The sequence below is a fragment of the Zonotrichia leucophrys genome, chromosome 3, assembly GCF_028769735.1.
Source record: "Zonotrichia leucophrys gambelii isolate GWCS_2022_RI chromosome 3, RI_Zleu_2.0, whole genome shotgun sequence".
In the NCBI taxonomy this organism is placed as follows: domain Eukaryota; kingdom Metazoa; phylum Chordata; class Aves; order Passeriformes; family Passerellidae; genus Zonotrichia; species Zonotrichia leucophrys.
This window is the reverse complement of record NC_088172.1, coordinates 22,270,672-22,297,281: the sequence shown is the minus strand read 5'-3', so window position 1 is coordinate 22,297,281 and position 26,610 is coordinate 22,270,672. Positions and strand designations below refer to the sequence as shown.

The window sequence follows — 26,610 nt, the reverse complement described above, 5'->3', positions numbered from 1 at the left end:
TGTTGTCTTTCAGGTGTTTTTCACTGCCTCCAGAATAACCCTTGTAACTTTACCAGACACTGAAGTGGGACTGACAGGCATGTACTTGCCACAGTCATCCTTCTTGCCTTGGGACAATGTTTGCCAGGTTCCAATTGACTGTGACCTCTTCAGGTTCCCAATTGGGTTGAATATGTGGGAAGAGGGCATCAAGAAAGGTCAATGCTACCTGTTCTTTTACAATAAAAAAAAGGATGGATGAAAGCACAGCGAATACAGCTTGTTTTTAATATGTCATTGATATGAAATATTATAAATATTTTCCAAAAATATAAATAGTATAGTCAGAGGGCAAATTTGTAAATTCTTACCAAAATATTCAGTATTACCCCTCTAGAAGAATCAGAAGACAACCTTTCCTTGCAATTCATCCATGTGCACATAAAATCACTGTGAATATGTATATTTCACTGCCTTTCAATTGGGAATATAGGAATGGAAGTCAAATATACTGGCCAGAGTTTCATTTTATCAGACTTCTGGCACATGTTATGAGTTTGCAGCACTTCATGCAAACTGTTGATGGGTTGTGAATTGTGGTTTGTGCTGAGGCAAATGCCAGTTTGGTGCTGCAGCAGCAACCACCCTCAGTTGCCTGTTCTTGGGTCCCCAAGAATGAAAAGGGTGAGTGACAAGTTTCTCACAGGGCTTTTATTTAAGAAGACCAGACTGGAGAGACTCTTTAGAACCAAAGGGAGAGGGCTAGGCATCCTGCTGTGTCTGGGTGGGAAACCAGTGTCTGGCAGCAGTGTTCTGCTCTGATCAGGTTGATTAAGAGACACGGACACCATAGACAGTTACTTAAGCAAAGAAACATCAATTTGAGCAATATGTGGAAAGGCTGAAAGGGGAAATTAGTCAGATGCAACTGTCTTATATATCCATGCAGTGATGAGCTCTGAAGAAAACAATGACATCAAAAATCAGGTTAGTATGCTTGTGGCTGCATTTTCATGTCATTTTTTTCTTTCACATGTTTTCAGTTTGTAACTGAGAGCAAAGCTCAGCACTGCTAAACCACAGCTTTTCCCCTTTCTCATTCAGAGTTCCAGGGATACATTTGTACTGTCTTTCCCCTTGATTGTGTTCTTGATCCCTGTGGGGTTTGTTTACTGTCAAATATAGTAGTGACATGATGCTGAAGTGCAGAAATGATTTCTCTCTTCCACGTTTCCTTCTGCTTGATACAGTCACTTTGTGTGGGCCTTTGAGTGTTGCTAGGGAAACAGGGAGGGATAGAGTGTGCACTTGTTTCTGTCAATATCTTGCTCAGTGGAATGTTATCTCTTTTCAGAAATGAAGATAGTGGTGCTGTGATAGCCATTGTCTTTAAAGCTGGTTTTTTTTGCAGGTTTGTCTAATGAGAGATACAGAATTGGGGAAGAAAAAAAAAGTCAGCTTTATGATCCCTCTAAGGCACAGCAATAGTAATACAATATCCAGAGTAAGCAAAACTAATATTAAATGACATGTCAACTCCAGCATTGGTGATAAGATTTTAGAAAGAAATATGTGGCATGACTTGCTAATTGAACTAGCTTTAATCTCAATGAAAATGTCAGGCTTTATTTTAAAGTTAATGTTATCGAAGGCAATACTACACACTAAATTATATTTAATATGTTTATAAATGTAAATTGTTGCTGATATATACAAACAAAAGACCTAAGAGTTTAAATAAATGTAGTGCCAAAAAGCCTGTTCATTTGAGCAAATGGGGTGACATTAAATACTTGACTTTGTTAAGCAGACATAAGTTTCTATCTAGTGGATTAGGCAAGGATCAATTTAGGTGTTACATGCTTGTCTCACCCATACAGGATGAGATCCTTCTCTTTGCTTTTTGTATTTTTTATAGCAATTAGAGGATTTGTCATCCACTTCCTATAAACCTTGTTCTCTATTGCCAGGGATCTCATCCACATCATGACACAGAGTAGTAAAATTATTAGAAACCCAGCTGGTATGAAAGAGGGAGGTGAGCTCCTCACATTGCCATTTCCACAGGACTTGTTATAGTCTGGTGGGAGCTCCAGTGTAAATCTCTGGAAGCTTGGCCAGTTTACAGCTGCCCTGTCTTGGGACCCTGCAATACTTCCATTGTTTAAATGCTTCCCACGTGTGCTTTCATTGCTTGTTTATATCAGTGTTGGTCTTTTTGCACCCAGTTTCTCCCTCACCCTTTGTGCCATGCAGGTGCATCCCAGAGGTCCTGTGTGACTTCTCTCCCTCCTTAGGAGGGCAGGGGCTTCCAGGCCTATGCTGTCCTCAGCCTTCCTCTTTGGGCCTTGTGAGGCAAAGAAGAGCACAGCACCTCTTTTCTTTCACTCTCAAGTCTTTGTTTACAGCATTTTTCCTTTTCCTGGGAACAGAGCCAGGAACTGCAGTCAGTACATTGTCCAGGAAGACCCCTGACCATTGTCCCAGCTAGTGTGACCCTGGGGATCCAGGCTGTGGGGTCCACTCTAGTGAGCATATCAGGGCTCCAGTGTTTCTCCCTCAAGTTCCTGCTGCTTTAATCTCTGACACAGTACAGCTGCTTCTGTCAGAAGGAAAAATATTTATAGCCTTTTATATCTGAAAATCCCAGTGTGGTCAGGATTAGCTGGAGCTTAATATAATATTGAAACCATGCTCTCAATGTGTGAACTACTTCTCACTGTCTTCGAGGCTTTACATTTCCTTGGTAGTTTTGCATTATTTTGTATAATTTTATTCACAAATGGTATAGCACTGTGAATTCAATACCTTACTCAATGCTTCCAGTTGCAAGCTGTTGATTTTATCTTGCTGTTCCTCAAGAAATGTGAATAAGCAGTTTTGTGGTTAGATGGTAATCTTTATGCAACCTATTTCTTCAGTGTTGGATCTGGTACAAGGAGAAAGACAGGTCTCAGCATTCATGTAATTACCAGTTGAGAGAAAGATACTAGCAACTGACAGTGAGGTAAAGTATGTTAAAAATACTTTGTCAGAGTTGAGACTTGTGAGGTTTGTTTCCCATCTCTACTCTGTGTACTGGGTGTTGTGTGGTATTTGGTTCCGTGATTAGGACCTGAAGAACTCCCCTGTCTTGCATGGCAGTGAGAATAGTTAATTTAATACACTAGTTTGAGAGACTCAGATTATAACTTTCAGTAATTAAGAACATAAATTATGTTTAGATGGATACATGATTAAAGTATGATTAGACTGAACAGTGTCATTTCATGTTTATGATAAAGCTCTTCGTGGTGGTTGATGATAGAGAGTCCTGACTATATCGTGACTGCTTGCTTACACCATGTCTGAACTGAATAGTTTGCATTCTAGTAAGCTTGAGGGGTTTATTGCTTACTACCTAATACTTTGTATATTCTTGTGCTGCTTCTTTCCACACGAGGTTACTAAGCCTAAGTTAGGGTTGTACTGCAAGGATATGTGCGAGTAGCTGCACATAGCAGCTTTTCATTGATGGCTGCCAACTAAACTCTTGTTCTCTGACATCATTCCTGACTTCCCATTTGCTTAAATTTCCAAACCTGGAGACTGATGCCACTCAAAAACTTGGTTAGTTTGGACCTGAGAGTGTGGTATAGTATCAGGAGACCTAGTTGACTTATGGCGGCTCAGATTTTTTGGGTGAATGCAACTGTGAAGAACATGAGTTGGATTTAGCATGAAAAAGCAAACCAGGGAGGGCAGAATGTCTGCTTTTCTGTGATGAACTTTAAATTGACCCGTGAACTTGTTTAGGTCATAAGCCAGGGTTTTAGACAACTTTTTTTTATTACTATTTTAGTCAAATTTCAACTGGCTGTTCAAAAACTCTCATAAAGGAGAAACAAGAAAACTGAACCTGCCCATGGGCTCCTCTGATACATCTATGGAAACAGGAAGAGCATGAGTGAGCAAGTGAAGGCACAGATATGAGGGGTGTGGTGATGTGGGTGCTGTCAGGGACTTTGCTTGCATAACATAGTGTGCAGGAAGTTGGTAGTTCAGCATCTAAAACCCTCATCTGCTTTTTTACTGGCTTTAGCACTCATACAGAATTGTTGGGGACAATGTATATCAGAGGTATGGATGTGCCTCTGGTGTATAACAGTGGCTTGGATGTGTCAAGTTCTGTGCAAGATAAAGTTTTAGTACAGAAGGGGGCCCTCATCACCAGCCTTCTAGCAAAAGCTAGCTGTTCTGGGACAAGGGAGTCTGCAAAGGAAACACGTTTACATAACATCAGTATGAACTGTTAAATGAATTCGTGTTTCTGGTGTTTCCAAGATTCACAATCTTTTTGCCAACTCTGTTTATTTACTGCTGAAATAGGTAGCTTGCATATAAAATGGCACATAAAGATTTCCTTTTCTGTTTGTACTTAGAAAAGTAGCTCCACTAGACCTGTGAGAATGTTGTTTCTCGCTTTGATAAGTTCTCTTCCACTAACAGCTATAAAGCAATGGTGTGTTTTGCATACCAGTGTATCTATAGGAACAGGATTTAGTACCAAGTATAGTGGAAGAATTCTTCAACTGCGGTGAGTGAATCTTGGGCCTTATTAATAGTTTCTGGTTTCCCTTCTTTATATTAATTATGAAGGTCTTCAGTCTACAGGAAACTATTTTACTTTAGATATAACATTGTCTTTCACAGTCTCCATTCTTGTCCTTTCTAATGGTGGGCATTATAAATTAAGCAGTGGGATGCTGTCAGAACTCAGTACATCCCTCTGGGTGTCAGAGTTGGCAGGACCTCTGCCAGGGGGCTCGGAGACCCTGGCACACAGCCCAGAACTCCTGTGGGTTTGATTATGACCCATGGAGCAAATTGCCAGCTTTGTATGAAGACTTGAAAGCCACAGAAGTTTAAGCAGTGTAATAATAAAATTATCATTAGGTGAAAAAGTAGATTTTGGGATTTTTAGAATAGAGGTTTTGGGGACAAGATGGAGGGACTTGGGCGTGTCTAGCCTTTCTTCTTCTTCTTCTCTACCTCCATCTTCTGCTGTGATGTTGGCACTTTGGGATTGGTTTAGAATAGAAGTTCACTGTCTAACATAGGTGATAGGTATTGGAAAGTAATTGTAAACATGTTATCCATAGTTTGTAAGAGATAACAGCGCCCCGGGGGCGGTCAGAGTGCCTCTGTGTGTCCTGCTGAGCAGACCTCGGCTGGACAGGAGAAAAACTTTTATAGATAAGATACAATAAGCAACTCTGAGACCGAGAAATGAAGAACTTCAACTCATTCTTCACACGTGCGGGCCAAAACAGAGACTCTTCACATGTCTCAGGGCTTCAATAAACTGCAGAACTCCAGAGAGGATGCTGTCTGCTTATTATTACTTCAGGAAAAAGAAATCAACATAACTTTTCTAGGACAATCAAAGCCAAATTTAAAGAATTGAACAGTTCTGTCTACACTTAAATGGTTTTAAATGTATTACTGCTGCATCAGCATAGTTTAACATAAATAGGTTAACGGTCTCATGATATCTGTCTGGGTTATTATGAACTGATCAAGAATTCATCTAGTATCATGATACTTTGCTTTCCTGAAGACTGTGCACGCTTCTCAGGTTTAGATATAGTTGAAATGTTGTGTAAGGGCCTGTTTTTTTATTATTTGCTCCAAATATGTAATCCTATACAAGTACTAGTTTGATATGCCTTCCTCAGACACAGCAGCTTTTAAAGTTACCTCCCACATATGTAACTTCTTCCCCCATCCCAGGTGATTTGTATGCTCTATATGAGGATTGAAACTTTCCCAAATCTCTTCCTTTCATAACATTTGACGTTTCAGTGTGCTGCCTAGATGCACACAGATGGCTCAGTGGGAGGAAGCAATACAAATGTGCTCAGCCTCGAAGGCCAGATTGCAAATGGCAAGTCAAATTTGGGATATACCAGCCTTTCAGAGTGGTCTTCAAATCTGGCATGTTCTTCAAGCTTATCATTAATTTTGTGTTACCCCTCAGTAACACTGAAACTGTAGTCAGGAAAAAAACCTTTCTCAAATTCAGTTGTGGTTTTTGCATTTGAGCATTCATGATCTTCCATTCTGTGCAACACTAGCCTGACTTCAGGGCTATGTGTCTCAGAAGCTGAGGAATCTCCATAAGGACCTTGAATTTTCATGATGCAGTGGCTTTCACTTCATTTCAATATCACTTTTCCAAAAGCAATTTGTATTGATGTATTGTGGTTCTGAACTATGTGGAGAAAAGGTCATTACAATGATTATACTCAAGGCAGATGTTGTCTGTATTAGTTACTTTGAGTAAAAGAGACACCCATCAGTCTGTCTATTAACAGTATTTTGTTGCAATACTGAAAGTATTTTGACTGATGCTTTTATTTTCTTTGTACGACATTTGGATTTTTACATATATCTATATCTATATCTATATCTATACTTGAAGAAAATCCTTGTAATTGGGAGTAAACAGGAGTTTAGTATAGGATGAGACCAGCTGAGCTATTGTGTTTGCTTGTCCAGCAATAGATGTTCAAATTGTGGGTGATTGCATCTACTCTGTCTTTAGTAGCGTAAATCTGTGATAAAATACTAATTCACAAATGGGAATCAGAACACACAGTAAGAGCTTGTAGAAAATGTTTACAGGTAACAAATCATCATAGAAAATAAATGTGTCCCTTTGCAGTTCTTAGAAAGGAAGGATAGGGTGTGAGCAGCTCAGGACTGTGATAACCAATATGCTTGAAGTGGCCATGGAAACTGGAAATTTAGGGGAAGCGGATGGACGACAATCCCAAGGGAGCAGCTGCTGTGCCAGCACCTATTCAGGCAGGTGCTGTTGTGCAGGGAGAGAGCTGTGGCTGCTCTGCAGCAATGCAGCCCTCTGCCAGAGGTGGGAATCCTCCTCTCTGCCCAGGCACTACCACACAGACATTTCTCTAGCATGTGTGTATTTATTCACAACCTTCCCAATTCCACTTTTGCCTGAACCAAGTTAAACTGACTTTAACCACACCCAGGGAGTTTCCTGCAGGCTTTGAAAATGCCTGGATATAAATTACCCAAAATTGCTTCTTTTTCAGTTATAAAAATTGCTTCATATCAGGCAAAATTGATGAATTTGAAACTGTGGTGCTGAGAGTAATACTGGGAAAAAAGCAGGTAAAATAAATGTTTGGTATTATACTCAAATGTATCTTGACCTAAGAAGAAATTGTTATAAAAAGCAAATCTGCTGCCCAGTTTTACATAGCAGCACAATCAATTTAAACTTTAACCTCCTTTCTTCCCTCTAAACCAATTTGTGGTTTCGTTTTCTTTTTTAACCTTGAGTGTATTTCATTGTAATGCTGAGCAAGGAACTGGGTATCTTGCAAGAATTACTGGTTGTTGGCAGTAAACTTGCCTGTTGCAGGGAGGCACAAATTCCTCTGGTTAAATCTTAGCAACAAAGAGTTGGTGAAAAAGATTCTTGCTAGATTACATGTGGCCAAGATTTCACCCTTGATCTGTAGGTGGAATGCAAAAACGTTGCCTTTGAAGCCACATATGTGGTTATTGGTTACAGCATGCTGCCTTCTCTCCTGCCCAGGCACACTCTGTAGCACATAGGATGTGTAGAGCTCGGGAGATCCTTCTCTAAAACCATGAAGGGCTTTTTTCCCATAGGAAAAATAAGTTGTTTTAGAGTTTGATAATTAACAAGAGTAGCTTGGAAAGAGAAGGAAATGTCTTTATCATTTGTGAAACATTTCACAGTACAAAAAAACCGACCATGTATCTGTTTTGGAGTGAAGCCAAGAGCTTTTCAGTGCACTCTCTATGGATAAAAGGAGGAGTGAACACCCACCCCAAAACAGCCAGCAATTGAATGGTCAGGGAACATGTGTGGGCTGAAGCAGCCAGTCTGTGGCTGTGAACTGAGAAACATCTGATGAACAGAGTAGTGTTTTCCCCCACCTCCTCCACTCAAGAAAAACCCTCCATCAGACAATTCTCAGGATCAGCTGGTAGTCAGTGTTTGGTTAACCACTGAGAAGCCAGTTCTATTTTAAAGGGCATTGTGAGCAACCCTTAGAGCAACCCTTTATCCAGTTCAGATAAAGTTGCTATAACTTGCAACTACTATCCAGACACAATCCAAGTGATCGCTTTTTAGAGAACTTGCTTCTAATGAATCTACATCATTGTTGATTTCTGAAGCCTTATTTTTCTATGCCAGTTTTGCCCATTAGGGACCTCAGTGAAAGTCTGATATTAGTGGTGCCTACTGATCTAATCATTGGGTATTAAAATTTCTTCATAACTTGGCTGTTTCTCTTTTCTAGAACATCAGAGGATGGAAGCAGACTCTCATTAATTATTTACTGTTTTGATTTTGTGCTTCCTTTCCTGTACTAAGAATGTGATCTTTTAATGAATGAGCCTAAAATTACTTTTGTTTGGTTTTTCTGTGTGACAGCCTTTCAGATGCCAGGTTAGTTTATTTGCTTTGACATTCATATTGCATCCTTTTTATCTTTACTTATTAATAGCTTATAAAATATGTATGATGCAGACAAAAGAGACTCAGGTGACAATTACTGAATGAAATTCAAGATTTATGCCTTATTTCCAAGGCTGGAAGAAAGATATTTGTAAGATTATTTGAAGCTTCAAGAAAAGGATTATCAGGCATGGTGGATATATATGTACTGCCCAGAGCAAGCCCATCTGTGTAGGCACTTAAAGCTTTATGGCCACAGTTGAACACTATGGCATAAAGGCCTGCAGCATCTGGGACTTGCCTGGATGCTGCTTGTTATATGTTGCATTAATGTCTGTTCTCTAAACAGTAATAAACAAAATGTCTGTTGTCTTTGTCAAGCTACAAAGAGTGACCCTGGCTTTTATAATTTAAGAATAATGTTATTTGCTTGGGTGACAATATATGTCCTGTACAAGTAGAGCCTCACAGACTTAGCTTTTCACAGCCTGATTGTTCTAATTTTTCTCTTGGTTCAAGCCCACAAAGCTAAATTTTAAAAAGATTTGAAGTAATTTTTTCACACCATGTTTGGTTTGGTCAGTAGTGGAGTTTGTAAATGACAGGTGACTGGACTTGTGCCAAAAATTCAACTAATCAAACAGTTATTTCTGTTCAGTGTGAATTCTTTTTTACAGAAATTATCTTTTCATTAGAGAAATTTGGAGCAAGAATGATATAATTTGTTTTGTTTACAGTGCCAGACACATTGTCATGGCTTTTAGCTACATTTCAACAGATTTTCTGTTATTACTGATCTGCACCTTTCTTTGGAAGTAGCCCCATAACAATCAACAATTTGATGCATCTAGGAACTAGTAATTCTGGTACTTAACAACTTACAATTACTGTGGATGTTAGCAAGAAAAAAGGTGGAAGCTATCAGAAGGTAGATACAAGGACAGAAGAGAGATTTTTCAAGTATTTGGGTTGAAGAAAGTGACAATGCAGCTTAATGAAATTATGGAGTCTGAAGTTCAAGAAAAGTGTTTAATTTTTTTTTTTTTTAAAAACTGCAAACATACTTAACTGACCATAATTTCAAAATTCTTTTTCTTAGCTCTACTTTGGAGTTGTTTCTTTTCATGGTGTACAGTAAATATAATTATCTTTTCTTATGGACTAATTTGGTTTTCAGGGTAAGAAAGACTAGATTGTTCTTTTAATTAGCATTCAGAGGAGGCGAAGAAGAGGATGATAATCACATCTATTATCTGGATGGGTAAACAGTAGTAAAGGGCAGTCATTCCCTGTCTGGTGCTCAAGCGCAATGCACAGAAATAATTTTATTGATCTAATTTACCAGAAGATTTAAGGGCCAGATAATAATTTGAAATTTTATGGGAATGTGTAATATTTTAAGTCTATGTTGCACTTTCCTGCAGTCAAATGGAGAACTAAATAAAGTAGTCATTAATATTTTCTTTGAGTCTTGAAATTTTATGCTTCTCTGGGTTTAACTCAGACTTCCAGCTTATTATAATGGATTGCATTAAAGAAAAACATTGTGATGGCCTCTATCTGTATGAAGCATCCAAACAGGAAAATGTCTTTAGAAAATAGTTATTTTCATACCTAACTAAAAATATACTAATGATGTAAGTAGAACTGTTTCATGCATGTTATTTTTAATATTTATTCCAATTCAGGCTATTTGGACAGCTTTGTGTTTGGTTTGTGTTTTGTACCCTGGCCCTGCAGCAGGCTGGGGGAGCAGAGGTGCCAGCAGTGTGTGTGCGGCACCTGGGCTGTGCCCAGCACCCTCTGCCCTGCAGCCAGGGCAGGTGGCACAGCTTGTGCCCGTGCTCCTCAGCGGTCTGCAGAGCCAGCAGCAGCACAGTATGCACGCAGTGAATCCTTCTGATCCAGGGGCCTTTGCTGCCCACAGATTGGCTTCCAAAGCTCTGCCGAGGATGAAGGATCCACAGTTTGGATACTACACTGTATGAGCTAAAGAATCTGCAGGAGTTTCCTGGCAAGATAATCCAGTTCTGTTCCTGTCATTCAGCCCAAGGGAAACATGCTGACTCTGTATGAGTCAGGGTGGGTTTTTTAATGGGACTGTGAGTGTTGTTTCCAAAGGAATTACATAACCATTCCGCTCCTACCATCGTGGTAGTCAGAGTATCTTATCAGGTGTTTGTAAGCTTTGTGCATTTAAATGGACACCTTATCCTAGTAAACAGTGTGTTTTTCTGAGTTACTGTTCCCTTGTACTTGTTTATTATTTTCATAAAATATTTCTGCTGCTGTTTAGATTTGCTGCTGATTTTAGAACAGATCCTTTATTGATTTAAGCATGATCACAGTAAAATTTCAAGTGGTTCAGTGAAATTGCAGGCTTGTGTTAGAGTTAGGCTATAGATATATGACCCAGACCTGTCTCATGACCAATAAAGCAAATTTTTAGTTTTAAACCATCATAGCAAAAGCTACAGATAAATGTTTTTGCTTGTCATGTAACCAAAAACAACCTCCAGGAAAGATGTTTGCATTAATGTGTTACAGCAAGTCTGATGTTTGGTGCTAAACAAAACTTCCATGGCAGCAGGAGATTTTGGGACCAGTAAAGCTTTGATATTTGTTACAATTCTAGTGTGGGACATCAAAACTGCAGATAGTGCTCTCCATCATACTAGATGAACAACTTGAATCTTATTTGTAGCTTAAAAGGAAGTAAGATGATCTAAAAGGAAATGCAAATGGGAATGCCTGTACGTGCAAAGAAATAAAGCACTCTGATTTTAAGATGTAATATATGTTTATATTGTCTTTGTGATACTTTCCTCATTCAACTGAAAATTGCATATTTTTGTTATGTATAACCTTATGGTTTTATTTATTTCAGACAAGCTCTATATGGGACCAGGGCAACTGTACCATGATCTGCAGAACCTTTTACATGACTTGAATGTACTTGGTCAAATTAGCCAATTAATAAGCAGCCTTAAAGGAAACTATCAGGTAATAAACAAAGCTGGATTTATTTTTCGAGTCTGTTCTTGTAAAGTTGTATAATTGCCTCTTCCTGGGGTTTGTGCATTCTTTAGTTCTCTCTGCAAAACTGGAATAATTTTTACATCTAGTATTACCTCTAGTTAACAGCATTTACTGTTGACTGTTAAGTGTTATAAATAGATTACAGCTGTCCTTCTAATCTTGCTTTTCTTTATTGTTTTTAAGTGTAGGTGGATACTACAAGTGTCTGCATTTGTTCAGTAGCTGATAAGCTTACTTGGAAACAGAATTACATTTTGATGTTAAGAAATTGGATTCTGGCAGTTAGACATGGTAGTAGGAGGATGGTTGTTTGAGGAAGCTCTTGATCCCCATCCAAGCTCATAATCCTGGCTTTTGGGGGGAAACTGTACTTAAAGCTGAGTATAAATTACAAAAATATAAAAGGATTTTCAGAAGAATTTTGAAACTATTTTGCTTTAACTTTGTTCACATCCCTTTGATTTAGCTTATATTCTGGCAAACAAATGTAGGACTTAACACCACATGAAGCCTTGAGACTTCAAACAATTACTTTTTTGCTTGGTTTTTTATACATTTTATATGTAGTTACATGTAGTTTTTAACTCCTACCTGCCACCACAGGTTGCAAATGTGTGTATATGTATGAATATATGAAAGCTGAGTTTCACTTGACATATCTTGGCTTCAGAGTAAAGGCATTAAATAAAACAGCATTTGGTGAAAATATGTACTCTGAATTAAATTTATGGAAAGAGTGTTCTTGGAAAAAGCTTCACAAGTATTAGAAAGTGAATTTCATCTGCATAATTGGGAATATGTATAGCACAGATATACCATAAGACATTCACCCATCACCATACAAAAAACCCTTTCTGCCTGCACTGCACTGACAGTCAGAGGCAACAACACTTTGAAAACTTAAAAATCAGTCATTGTTTCAGGGTAGATATGTGTAAGATCATTACAGGAATGTAGTTGAGGAATGAGGTCGGCTTCTTGATATTTGAAAAACACTTAAGTTGTCATAGAATTCTGATGGTGGAAAGTGTGATATGTGGGTACTTCTGTGTACTTGTTAGTCTCGATGCTTTGTACATTCAGGTGAGCTTTTACTCTCTGCAACAGAACACTCACCTTGTAGTTATTGCTTCAGCATCTTAAACAGATTTAGACCACGCATCTTTCATGATGGCTCTCTAAACATTTTGACTCAAAGATTTGAACAAAAGCATATTTTCTACATGATTTGTAGATGTTTTCAAAATATTTTCTTTAATAGCAGAATTCATGATGCTGGAATAAAGTAAAAGGCTTGTGCATACACCTGATACAAATTCACATGTTTGAATTTGACAAACACTTGGGAATGTCATTTGTGCATCATTTAACTGAGCAACATGAGATTAAATGTTCAGATGAATTACATTAGAAAATATTTTACAGATATTTCTGAACTGTGTTTACAATTATGGCTAAATTATCCATAATGGAAATGTGGTCTAATTGAAGGCATGAGTCATTGTTTGTTAAATGCAGGAATCACCTTATTATGCTGATTGCAACAGGCAGGTAGGCTGGTGTTGAATTTTAGTTTTTTTAATTTTTCAGAACTTAAACCAATCTGTAGCCCTTGACTGGACCTCAGGTTTACAAAAGCTGATTTTGAAAAAAGAAGATGAAATCAGAGCAGCAGATCGCTGTAGAATTCAGCTGCAACTCCCAGGAAAACAGGACAAGTCAGTAGAAATCTTGATTACAAAACTTCCTGAATTGGTTTATGTATTAGGTATAGATGTACAAGTGAGGATTTGGGAATCTGTAGCTCTTCCCTCCCCTCTGTCTCCATAGTAAGCTCCTGAATTTTGCTCTTATGCCATAATGCTGGCAGCTTTAATGCTCCAGAGCAGCACTGTTGCTTTTCTCCCATTCCTCAGCCCAGCTTTAATGTTCCAGAGCAGCACTGTACCCTTTCTCCTGTTCCTCAGCCCAGAGTTCTGGATGCAAGAAGCAAGAGGGGAACTGTGGCAGTGACAGCTAATAGGGAGCAGTCACTGTTGTATTCCTTCTCCAGTTCCTCTCAGAGCATTTCATGTAAAGCATATGGCATATCATAGCCTGCACACTTCAATCAGAGCTGAGTCTTTGTCTAAGTATTGGAAAATAATGAAATTTCATCTTGCTCAGCATTCTTAGCCATGGCTGTATTCATACCCAATGCATTTATAGGTGGCTTTTTTTTTTTTTTCTGCACTGCAGGTCTGGGCGGCCAACTTTCTTTACAGCTGTGTTCAATACATTTACCCCTGCCATCAAACAGTCTTGGATCAACAATTTACAAATGGCTAAACTGGCCCTTGGTAATTCCTAGTTACTCAAATTTCCTAACAAGTTAAAATAGCTATCAATGTACAGTGTAATGTGTATACTTTTTTTTTTGGAGAATGATTTTCCTTTTTTTGGTGAAAACTGTAGATGTTTAAAATTGCAATACAGTAAATAGTAGTGATTGTGTATCACTACAAAGTAATAAAATAGATAAAACAGAGCACTCATTATGAAGGAATATATTTTCAACAGTATTTTAATGAAGTCTGGTATTCATTATCAATTGTTGCATCTAAATCAACACAAATAGTCTCTAAGTTAGAGCAATAAAAATATGCTGTCCTTTGATGTTATTAATCTCCTGTGTTTGCACAAAGGGTTAGGTTTCCAAAGATACTTGGACTTTTCAATGCTTAAGTTGAGAAACATTAACTTGCTTGAAAGCAAGTTTCACCAGCACATAGTCAAAATAAAGTGCTTTTGTGATGTCTTGTGGAAGACAAGCTAAATAACAAAAAAGAAGAGGGAATGGATGTTTCCATCACTCCAGGACAAGGATCCTGATAATTATGATAACTGGCAGCTGGTAGTGATGTTTCTTAAACAGGCAGAGAAATGCTGTTCAACAAACAGATTTCTTAGAGTCTTGAGGAGAGGTTTGATGTGTGTTTTCCTCTTTCAGTACTCAATTTACAAGATCATTAAGAGACTACCCTTAACATTTTGCTAATGTAAGATGTTCTTTTTTTATATTACCAGTATGTATGTAATCAATTCAATTGAATTTTTGCTCACAGTTTTATGTTGTCATTTATGCATCTATGGCATAAGAACAGCCTGATTTGTATTGATTCATCCTGACAGAATCCTTTTCTGTTTCTGTGGAAAGGTGGAAGTGATTATTCAGTGAAAGGATTGTGAAGTGTTTATTGTTTTTTCTTTCCATTACAGCAGAGGATAACCTGTTAGGTTGGTTCTGCATAGAAGATGATGGGAATCAAATCAAAAAGGAAAAACATCCTCTCCTTGTTAGACACATGCCAGTGATGATGGCCAAGCAACAGGAGTTTAAGGTGAATTGGATTTTGATATGAGATTGCAATTAGGTTTTCTTGTGTGATATAATTTCTCAAGAATACTATATTGTAAATACATCGGTTAGTTCACATCTGTTACTTCTCTTGAGCAGCTACCTTGGTTTAAGGCCATTAGCAATTAAAGGTCCAGAAGAGTCACAAGAATGCAAAATACTGCAATCTTTGAGGCACTAAGGAAAATAATGTTTGTTTTTTTACATAGTATGACATTCACTTTCATATGTAAGTGAATCACTCAGTGTAAACAGAACTGTTGGGCATTTTTAGTTCATCTTGAGATTTCCAAGTGTGTGTTTGGGGCTTAGAAGTGACCTAAAGCTTACAAAGAGCAGGAATCTGATCTCCATGAAAGCTGTCATTTCCTGATGTAACTATGCTAAATCCTCCTCAAATTTCTGATTTTCATCAGTGCACAGAGAACAATATTTAAAAAAATATTTTTTTAAATTATGTTTCATGAAATTTTATGTAAAATGTCATATTCTGAACAGTGATACAGACATTATCTTAATGGTTCATTTCCTAAAGCAGTGTGTCCGTTTGAAGCCTTATTGACCACTGTCGCTGATGATGAAAATAAGTACAATACCAAACCAATAGATGAAAGGGAAGAGTGCTGGATGCTGTTTTTCCAGTGTACCAATAGGATTTCTTATTGACCACCAGTCAGTAAGTCTTTTGCAAAAAGAGTAATGGAAATGAAATTGTGCATGTATGGATAGAATCCCAAAGTTAAGTTAATGTCATTCCATTGGTGCTGCTTAAAGAGGTGAGTCTGCAGGCCCTCACTGCTAGAACAGCCTACACAGGAGAGAAGCTCAGCTGACAGCTTCACTTCGCATGTGAGTGTACAAATTGGATATTGGGGGAAAATAATTGGTGGTTCAAAATGCAGTAGGAATGTGTAATGGTGCTAAGACAGTCTATTCCTCTGATATTGGCTTTCAGAGCAGCTAAACTTTACTGAAACTCTCTGATTTCCCATACAACCAGTCATGCTTGTCTTATTAAACAGCTTTTTCTGAGGTTTACTTTCTAAAGTCATCACTGATGAAATAACCTGCTATTTCAAAATTTTTTCAGAAACTTAAATCATGTATGTATTTCCTTAGAGCCCAGCCATTTGTAAGTCCTGAAAATGTTTGCCAGAATCAGTGAAGGCCCAGGCTCAACTACTGTAATCAAGTTAGAACAGAGTCTTCTTATTTTGAAAGGAAAGGGAAGTTTGTCACCTTTACAGTTGGCTGAGGTCTTTGCCTTGGTCACCTCAGGAGAGCAGAGTGTGTGACAATATTGGCCTCAGCCCTGGGCTAACTTTGCCAGTTTTGCAGCTCCTAAAGTAATGTGGGTGTGAGCCCAGGTATCATTCCTGATTCTCCCAAATCCTTGATGATACTGGAAAATATGACTTAAGTATTACTGCAGCCTCAGCTGCAGTTTGGCTCTCCAGCCCCAGCTGAGGCTGGGAAGAGGAGCTTTGCTGGGCTAATCCTGTTTGCTGGCTCCCTGTGTGCTGCTCAGGCTGCCCACTGGTGTAGGGAGACATCGGAGCACGTTTATATCCCGGGCTTCTGTCAAGACTGAGAGCTAAACTATCAGGGTTTAACTATGGAAAAAACATCACTTTTGACTAAGATGCAAAGTGACACAAGGTGTAACAAGGAGCCTGGGAAATATCCAACATGCAGACTGTCTTATTTTTCACTAGTGATTTATTTCATTGCCACAGCTACTGTAAATCACTAGAAGTAGATAGCTTCAGCATGTGTTAAATGAGACATGCTAAGACAGGCATGGAAGCTCTTTTTTCTCTCTCTTTTTTTCATCTATTGATTTCAAATTTTTATCTGTATATAGTGAATTGCTTTGCTGAATAAATAATGTTTCTCTACTAAGGCAAATCACTTAGTAATGCCTGCTGACTTCAAGGAGACTGTAAAATTCTTTACACTTTGGAAAATTAAGTAAACTTGGAATTTAGAACTCTTAACTTTTGCCACTTTGTTTTGTGGTGTTGTTTTGGTTTTGTTGAGTTTTTTTTTTGTTGGTTGGTGGGGGTTTTTTTGTTTCATTTCGATTTTGTTTAGATTTTTTTTGTTTTGTTTTTTGTTTTCTTTTAATTGTTCACTGTTTGGAGGTGATGTTGCTAGGCTATGGAGAGTTAATACTCACTGAGTACTCTAAGTTAATACTGACTGAGTTTTCGCTAGTACTACAATATAATCACAAGGACATTGATGTCCAAGATGAACACATTAGCTTGAATTCTAGAGAATCTAGTGTAAAAATGTAGTATGACACCTCATTAGAAATCTTTCTATTCTCCACACAGTTAAGAATTGCTTTTATATATTTTGAAGTGTTTACATAAGCTTTATGAAATTCCAGTGGATATTAGGGAAATTAGAAATCCATGATTGGTCATAAAAATTTTTTTTTTTTTCAGATCATAGATGCTTGATTTATCTTCAGAGTTGGGATGGACTTTAAATATAGACCTTGAGTCTGGTGTTGCTTTCAGTTTTTTTTTTTTTTTTAATGGCCTGCATGATAAAATCATGACTATTTTTATTAATATACTGACAGTAACATGATGACAGGAGATTGGAAGGGAGTTGAAGTCTCAAGAATGATAGTATTACCATTCAGAATGATCAAGGCACCTGGAGAAATAATTTGGGGGGTGGGGGGAGGGGTGGGGGAAGGAAAATAAAAAGCATGACAGTCAGCAGGACAGACACATGGTATGCTCACTGAGAAATTAGGAGTTTCATAAATCCAGATTGAAGAGGTGGTTTAGTTGGTCTGTTAAAGTAATTTTTAATAGACCAGCAAGGTAAGGATTAGTTAGGAATGTAATATTGTTAAAAAGAGCAGTAATGAATGAGATGTGCAGAAACAGGTTTCTGAAGAGGTAACCATGGTGTAGTGCTGCTACCAGCTCTCCTAGAATAGTGTGTTTGGGTGAGAAAACTCTGTGCTCTCAAATATACACATGAGGCTGATATATCTGCTGGAGGGATGTCAGTTGAAAAAGTGGCAATAATAAGTTTAAAAACAAAAATTTGAAAAAAAAAGTTTAAAAAAACTATATGTAATTAAATGATAATGTTAACTTAGCCTAATGAAGAGGTGTCTCAGGCAGGGTCATGACATATATCAGCCTTACCTGTGAAAGGACACTGCAGAGAAAGAGAAGTAAGTACCTGGTGTCTGAGATGATAGGTAACAGGCTAATGATTACATCAGGGAGGGTGTCAGGTTGGGGACATGAAAAATCTTAACAAAAGTCATGAAGTTATGAAGCATTTGAGCAGATCAGCAAAAGAGAATTTGTAGTCTTTGGCTGTGGAGGTCTGTAGGGGTAGGTAAGGAATGTGTCAGGAGCAACATCCGTGCAGCTGACCCTGCCCAAGGGGAGCTGGGTGAGCTAAACTGACTCCTTGTTTTATGAGATTCTTTCATACCCTTAAATGCTTCAGTTAATTGCAAACTAAAATAGACAGAAACAGGCGTATTTTTCTAATGTGCTAACAGCTCTCTTTTCCTCTCCTTGAAGGTTGAATGTGCTGCTTATAATCCTGAGCCATACCTTGCTGGAGAAACAGAGTCAGATTCCTGTGCTGTGGAACATGGCTTTCTTTGGGTAAGTGTAATCTTTACACTCTACCCAAAGTAAAATCTGAAAGTGGTTGTCTCCTGTTTCTTTCCATTGCTTTTTGTGACTTTTGACAATGTGTAGGTATGAAAGAAATGCTGGGCTGTTTTTTTCTCTTTGTTTATTTGTTTAAAAGGTTAGCTGCTAATTTGCCCATGTGATCTTGCTGGTCTCTGTAGGGTGTCAGTTAAGTGTGTGTGATTTGTGCAGCACAGAACGAATTCCAAAGCGCTGAGCACATTCAGAAGGGAGTTATGTGCTAATTTGTAACAATTGCTGCTAAAACCTGTATGAGCTTACGCTGTCCTACTGTCTGGTTTTGTATTTCAATACTGTTTTAGCCAAAAATAATCTGTTTAAATGTGCATAGGAAAAAACTTACTCTGCATATTGCTATGACCCCAGACATGCAGATATTCCAGCAGAAATAAATGAGGTGGATAGAAGCTCTTCATAAAAGAAAAAAAAAAAAAAGGCAAGCTAATGATTTCAGGAGCTTTTCTATTTAACACAATACTGAAATTTTAAGGGAACCCTTGCAAATTAAAAGTTAAAAATAGCTTCTCTTAGTGGTTTTTTTCAAGGCAACTCATAATTTCCTTTTGTCTTTGCATTTGTAAACAGTAGTTACAAAAACATACAAATTAAATCTTTCTGCTGCTACAAAATGTTCTTTCTTTCTCTTTCCTATTTTATTTCGTATAAACAGAAAGAGTTACTATACAAAAGCATGTACTGTGCTTGGGTAGATTTTTTTACTTCTCTCTAATCCCTAAAATGTGCAAGTTTATGGATATGTTCATGATACTTAGTTCTGGATCAGGGATAAATTTAGGCTTCTGTATCAGCAAGTTTACAAGACTTTCTTTTGGGATGGAGCATTTCTTTGTAGGGCTGTTACTGTGCAAAGGACAGGCCTCAGCTATATTACCTGTTTCAAAAGAACCTGAGACAATTAGAGCATCAGTTATTAAAATAACATGTTGCACAGATACTTACAGTAATTGCATTATGTAATGTATATACATTTGAGTCAGATATCAGAATAGGCCATAATATTATTCCTGCTTTAAAAACTTTTTTTTTTGTGAGTGTAGAAGGCAAGTTTATATGTATAATGTTTTGATATATTTTGTATTTGTGCTGAATTATTCTCTTATGTCTTAATGCACATATAACTTGAGATGCACTCTTCAGTTAACATTCCAGTCATTCCTTCTTGTACTTGTTCATCTTCCTGGAGACAGATATCAGTCATGGTCTGTTGTGCCTTTTTCCAGTTTTCTTTTTTTCATTTCAGATTGGCAGCTGTACTAATCAGATGGGCCAGGTTGCAATAGTCTCATTTCAAAGCTCAGGCCCCAAGGTTATTGAGTGCTTCAATGTGGAATCACGGATTCTCTGCATGGTCTACATACCAGAGGAGGAGAAGCTGAAAGAGCAAAACAAAGCTCCAGACTCTGAAAATGTTCTTGCAAAAACTTCTAATGTGCCTACTATTTGCCTTGGCATGGAAGAAGGAAGGTGATTCTTGGTTTTGGTGTAATGTGTATGATTTATTGATTAAGTTTGCTATTCTATAGCAAAATTGTGTGAGATACTTCTAAGAAAATGTTTACTTTTTAAAAAAGTATTCAAGAGTTATCCAATGACCTCAAGGTATTCTTTCCACTTAAATCAAGCATAAAATGCACTCTACAGTATTTAAAATTATACCGTGTGGTATTTGAAATTAAAGTAGGGCATCTTATTGATGAAAGAAGATTAGTTAATCATATCTGAAATATATAAATACTGCTTTTGTAACATTACAAGATAATCTTCAGGTATTGGAAAATTTTCAGAATGGCAGAGAGGAGTCCATTAATCTTCTGCCCTGTCATTTGTGCAGGATTTGTCACATGAAAAAAAAATTGCTGTTTACTATTGACATGAATTACTTCGCTGTCTTTGAACTGATGGCCTACAGAGCCATGATTTGTGTTGAAGAAAAAGGCTACATGTTCTTAATTTATAGGTCAGTTAGCAAACAGATCTTGTTATAGTTACTGAGGCCATAAGTGTGTAACTACATGTGATTTTTGAAGGTGTTTGTAACCAGTATAAATGAAGGAGAACAAAATTTTCCAAGGAAGGTGCCGTTTCTAGAAGTCAGTGATTTAATTCTAAATTTGACAATATTCTTACCATACCCATTGTAACAATCAATAGGAATTGTGGAAATTTTATGTGTAAGTGATGTCTGGTAGTGAGTTTTTCGTTTCTTCTCCCTAGTTCTCCACATAATATATATAAATAGTTTTTTAACTAATTAAAGTTTTAGAAAGACTCATAATAAGTACTTTGAGCAGAGTTTTTATTATGTCTCTTTTTTGAATAAGTGTTTCTGCAGACAAGATAATATGAATGTGTTGTCATATGTCAATGTTAAGTAATTGCAAGTTGTCTACGCAGACATTCTGGGGTGTCAAGAATTGAAGGAAAAAGTCCTCTTTCCCCCAATATTTTATTTTAAACTTCTCTTTTGCATATTCTAGCAAGAACTATGTAAAGCATAATTTCACAGGTCTGTTTCTTCTTGCTTCTTTCTATAGCATTTCTATTTACAAAAGTTGCCAAGGCTCAAAGAAAATTCGACTTCAACACTTCTTCACTCCTGAGAAATCAACTGTTATGAGCTTAACATACAGGTCTCAGTACTTGTTTGCTGGCTTGGTAAATGGAAATGTCTCAATCTACACAAAAGCAGAAGGTAATGCTGCATAGTGATATGATTTGATGGCATCCTGAGGAACTGACATGTCAGTGTATTTTGGCAGAAGTAATTTTCCACTAATGTATTTTCTGAAAATTCTTTGTAAATCTGCTGAACTAGGATTACTGCTCTTTCCAGTACGTCTGAAGAGACTTGTTGGCTCTTTTTGAAATACAGTAGGATACTGTTCCCACTTTTACCATACATGCATGTGACAATTGGTTTTCCCCCTTAGCTGAGACCTTGAAGTCTTCAGTGTTGCAAGAGTCCAGAAATTTATGTGCTAACAGCAGTACTCAGTATTTTACACAGCACAATACTTATTTCTCTCCACTATCAAGTATTGGTGTTTATGAAATGCAGAAATCCCCTATTGGTAGAGATTTCTGTATATCTAATTTAAAATGGCAACCCCATTTTTACTGTACAGGTGGCACAAGTCTTTCCTATGTGTGCAGTTCATGTATTTTATGTAGGCCTCCTTTTTCTATTAGCATCACAGTTTGTTGTTTTGTATCTAGCTAAATAATTGGCTAAAATAATTTGAATAAAGGAGAATCCCAGCACATTTTCTGAACCACAGCTGTCTTTTCCAGGGCTGGTTCGGGTGCTTCCAGTACATCTCACTAAATTCCCTGCAGTATTGCATATATATATATATAGTGATTCAGTTCAAAATCAGTGATGCTTTGCTCAAGGTTTGAAACCTTAGTTTAAGTGAAATGTTAGCACTGAGACTCCTAACCTTGCAAGGTACAGAGCCAGCAGAGACCTGCCTTGTTTGTGTGAGCTGCAGTAATGATGGTTGTCATGCTTCTCTAAAGAGGTGAGCCCTGTGAACAGTTCAGCTGCATTTGTGTGCCACTGTACCTTGGCTACTAAATCCTGCCAGTCCCTAACTGAGGAACCAAACTCACTGTTAGATCATATAAAGAGCTTGTTTGGGAAAGGTACAGGATGCTTTTTTTTTTTTTTTTTTTTTTTCCCAAGCAACAAAGGATCTGGGAAAAAGTGCTGGGAAAGAGACTTCCTTTGTCCAGTTGTTGTCTTCAACCCAGTAGGTTTCCTGTTGAGCTGTTGTCTCTGATCCAAAGCCAGGCATTAGATTTCAGTTCCCTTTAAAACATTTTTTTTTTTACCACTGAATGGTGGTTTTTTTTTTTACTTTGCTTTTGAGGTACAGGAATGAGGTCTTGATCCTAGATTCATATTTTTGGTATTTCAGTTTCTCTACATACCTGGGAGGGGTATTAAAGTGAATCTGTCATCTTCTCTGAAAGGTGTTGGTGTATTTAAGCTGTGTTAAGGCTGCAATTACTATCACTCAACTTCTTCCACAAAAGACCACTTCAAAAACACAACTGACATCCTTGGCAGTATAGCTAAGAAAGGATTCATGGGTTTCATATCTACAGAGAATGTCAGAGGTGGGGCAGAGCTGTTAACCAGATGGCATTAGAGTCTGGTTATGAGAATGGAGGTAGTTGCATTGATCAGGATCGTAGCATACTCTGCTTGTCTTCTTCTGAAGACACTGGTTTGGGGCAGTGAGATGTTCATAGAGTTTGTCAGAGTCATGGTCACTGGAACTTTGAGATGAGAAATGATGATATTTTTCTGACTCTTGTCATTTAATCTTGTAATCCCTCTCCTTACTGCTTGGTCAGTGTGGCTTATTTCAGTTCTCCATGCCCCGTGGAAGTTGTGTGATTCAGCTGCTGCCATGTTAGCATCCATCTTCCTTCTGTTGGCTGCTGTGGTTATGTGAGGCACTCAGCCCTGGAGGGGTGTTTTTATGAGCACTGACCTATTTACCAAACAAAGGAATCCAGGCAGTGAAATGGGAGGGAGGGGGAATGCAGCCTCTGAGGAGCTTTGTGCAATTCATCAGGGGTGCCTTCTCTTATGCAGAGGAGGTTACTTTTCAGCCACTTCAGCTTGGGTTTTGGTCTGTCATCATAAAGGAGATTAAGTAAAGATTTTAAAGTGAATGTGAAATATTTGAATTGTGAAATATCTGCATTACATCTTGATTTGAAGCCTGAGAAGTACAAATACTGTTAGATGCCCAGGAAAAATGTTTGTTACAGGATTCCGTGAATGAGAAAGGATAATCCTTCTTCTAGGATGAAAATCTTATCTCACAGTCTGTGATAGAGTTGGGGTCCTTTTGACTTCCTCCCTGGGCAGAAACTGTGTGGATCAGTTCAGTCACTGAAGCTCGATGCCTTACTCTGTGTAGTCAGAGACCCATGATTTGTGTCATTTGTGTCATTTACCCAAAAAGCTCTAATTTCTCCACTTGTTCTCAGAGAGGTCAGTGCATGTAAATATCCATTATGTTTGTTTACAAACAGCAAGTGCTTTTTTTCTGACTTTGTTCACTAGAGATCTATGTCAGATCAACAGCATCCAGAGTGCTCTGGCTGCAGAAAATCTTGTCTTGAAGTAGTAAAAAATGGAAACTGAGAAGTCTGTACAGTAAACCAAGGAGCAAATGCCGTGTTAGTGGGAAAGTAGGAGGTGCACAACTTCCTTTTTGCAGGGTAGTCATATTTTAGTGAGAGACCTCTATATCCATATACTTTCACACATGAGGTAAAAAGTATTTAAGTACTTTTTAGTATTTTAAGTATTTAAAAATACATAATTTAATGTATTTGAAAACAAACTGAAAGCAGGTCCTGAGGTGCTGATACCATAAAACCTACTTGGCTCTTAAATGTGAGCTCACATGCTGATTTGTGAAAATATCAGAACACTAGGGTGCAGGTCAGCTAATATGTTAATTGTAAAAACAGTACCCCTGATAATTATATCCTCACTAATCCTTTATGTGTGTGAGAAGACTTGTTTTGGAAACTGTGAGACAGCTAGTGAATTAAATGCTGTTCTATATAGGAAGGGGAGTGGTGCAGATTGTAAAATTTCTCTTTTGCACAGTTATCAGTCTGAAAAATTCTGCCTTTAGTGTTTGCCTCGGGCTGAGTTAATATTTCCATGCAAAACATGCTTAGAAGAGGTTAAGGGAAAAGTGTTGTATTGTCTTTGTTTAAAAAACATAACAAAACCCCTTTGTGCTGATTGCAGACAGCCCAGCAGATGTGTTTTCTGAGTGATGTAATAGCAAAAAAGGTCAGCATGTGTTTGACTTCCATTCACAAAAGTATCTTAGGAAAGGGAAATCACAATCTTTATATAATATAGGTGTATTGTTCCTGATATACTGGAGTCAGTTCCAGCTTCCTTTCTCCTAGACATTGATATACATTTCCTTTTCATAAAGTTCTGTAAAGAGTACAGGAAAGAAACAGGAAAAAGAAAATAAAAACTCAGAATTACTGTGGCAGAAAGTAGAAGAATTAATATTTCAGTAGTTCAGTAAGAGTTTGGTTCAGTGAAATAATAGCTGAGGCAATTTTGGCCATGCACAGAACAGATGAGACTTCACTGGTAAGAACTTGGGGAACTCTGAAGTTGGTCAGAAATTTTGATTACTTACCTGTCCAAAGAGGCTTTGTGACACTAATCAATGGAGCATTTTCAGAGGATTAATATCAAGGAATATGACAAAAACTGAAAGGAAATACAAGAGTAAGGAAAACAGTTATAACAGTGAAGGAGTAGCAAGGTAGTTGACTGGTGAGGTACCCTGATGAATTTGGTAAGACCCTTGTGTCCTCTGACAAATTGAGGAAAGGAAGAATATGTGGAATGTAAAATGCTGATGTCAAAGTCAGAGCTTGAGTGCATTCATGTACTGCTCTAGCTTGTCTGAAGAGTGGATTTCTGGTATGTGATTGCCACTTCAAGTAGACATTGTGAGAGGTATTGCTGTGAAAAATAAACAGTGGTATTGAGCTGTTAGGGAGAGGAGCAGTGCTACTGAAACAGAGATAAAATACTGTTGTCTTTGCAGTGTCACACAATACTCATCACCAAAAATGTGTTGACATTGCTTTCATTCTTATTTGTGTATCTCATGCCAGGACCTCAGCACCACCCCCTTTATAACTGTAGGAAGAGCTCTGTCAGCTCTTTGGCTTGAAGAATTTGATGCATGTGGGAGAAAAAATGAGTATGCATGCACAGTGTAGGACATTCCTAGTTACACATTGTTTAGAAGAGCAGGCCTGAGTGTCTCATCTTATTTTCAAGTAATAAGGAATGTGCTAAACTTTTGACTTCTGCAGGTACCATTTTACTCCTCCACAGTGCTGGGTTATGTACCATGTGATGGAAAAAATGTTTGTGCTCCACTGCACTAATGAACCAAGACCTGCTGTTCCCAGGGCTGTGCTGGCAGCTCTGTTGAAGGCATCAATGGTGCTGCTAAGCAAGAGAGGAAGCTGTCAACAAAAGCGCTTGCTCGGTTCAGCTTGACTGAAAGCATAAAGGGAGGCAAGACCACTACAAACTTTGAAAAGACTTTCTGAGGAAATAAACTGTATGTTAAAAGGTTATCACATATGAAGACCTGAGTGCACCAACTAATTACAATTTTTAAAAGTACTAAATAGTCAAAATATTTATAAATAAATAATAGGAACCCTATTCTTCTAAATTATTGTAAAGTAGTTTTATTTCCTTCACTGGGTTTTGTGGAAACAAACCATAGAAGGATAAAATAAACATTGTTTTAAAACTTTTCCTATAAAATGGACATTGTTTTAAAACTTCTTCTATTCACTCAAATTTAATCAGATAGGAAGATAACTAATTTTAAAAATTAATTTAAAAATAAAAAAAACTAATAATAAAATGCGCTACTGGAAATAATGTCCTTTTTCATTGAAGTCTTAGAAATATTTTATGAGAATTAGAGACCTTACTTTGATGCACCTAAACAGCCTGATATATGCATTTCAAGATACAGTTCAACACTGGTGTATAAACTATGGCATGTAACTTCTGGAGAAACATAAGTTACAAAGAGTATTAAAAATAGTGGCATAACACAATGGCATAACACATATCTATTAGTATAAAATCTGTCTTCAGTTTTTTTAAATACTTATCTAATATGCAAATATCAGACATCTTATATACAGCACAAATATATGACATCTAATTTCCAGAAACTCCTGTATTAATTTCTATCTTGACCCTGTTCTCAGATTTTGTAGACACATCTCTTTTCTGAAGCAGCTGTACCTTCAATTCATATCCTCATGAGACATGCCTTGAGATTCTGTTGGCAAAAGTTTTATCTTGGTTTCTATTTCTTGCTTCTTTTCTCTTTTGCCAGGAAAAAATAAACCTATTTTAA

At 37.5% G+C, this 26,610-nt stretch overlaps 1 protein-coding gene across 4 annotated transcripts in view; it reads left to right on the top strand.

Moving 5' to 3' along the window:
- ARHGEF10 (Rho guanine nucleotide exchange factor 10) overlaps nucleotides 1–26,610 on the top strand; it is a 123,127-nt gene that overhangs the window by 76,839 nt on the left and 19,678 nt on the right. For 3 of the 4 annotated variants that reach the window (XM_064707616.1, XM_064707615.1, XM_064707618.1), the window contains 7 exons: nucleotides 11,373–11,488; nucleotides 13,115–13,242; nucleotides 13,763–13,863; nucleotides 14,783–14,904; nucleotides 18,488–18,574; nucleotides 19,887–20,110; nucleotides 21,181–21,338. In XM_064707616.1, the coding sequence (XP_064563686.1) occupies nucleotides 11,373–11,488; nucleotides 13,115–13,242; nucleotides 13,763–13,863; nucleotides 14,783–14,904; nucleotides 18,488–18,574; nucleotides 19,887–20,110; nucleotides 21,181–21,338 (936 nt within the window). The remainder of the gene's footprint in view (nucleotides 1–11,372; nucleotides 11,489–13,114; nucleotides 13,243–13,762; nucleotides 13,864–14,782; nucleotides 14,905–18,487; nucleotides 18,575–19,886; nucleotides 20,111–21,180; nucleotides 21,339–26,610) is intronic. The other variant, XM_064707617.1, reaches the window with a different exon arrangement.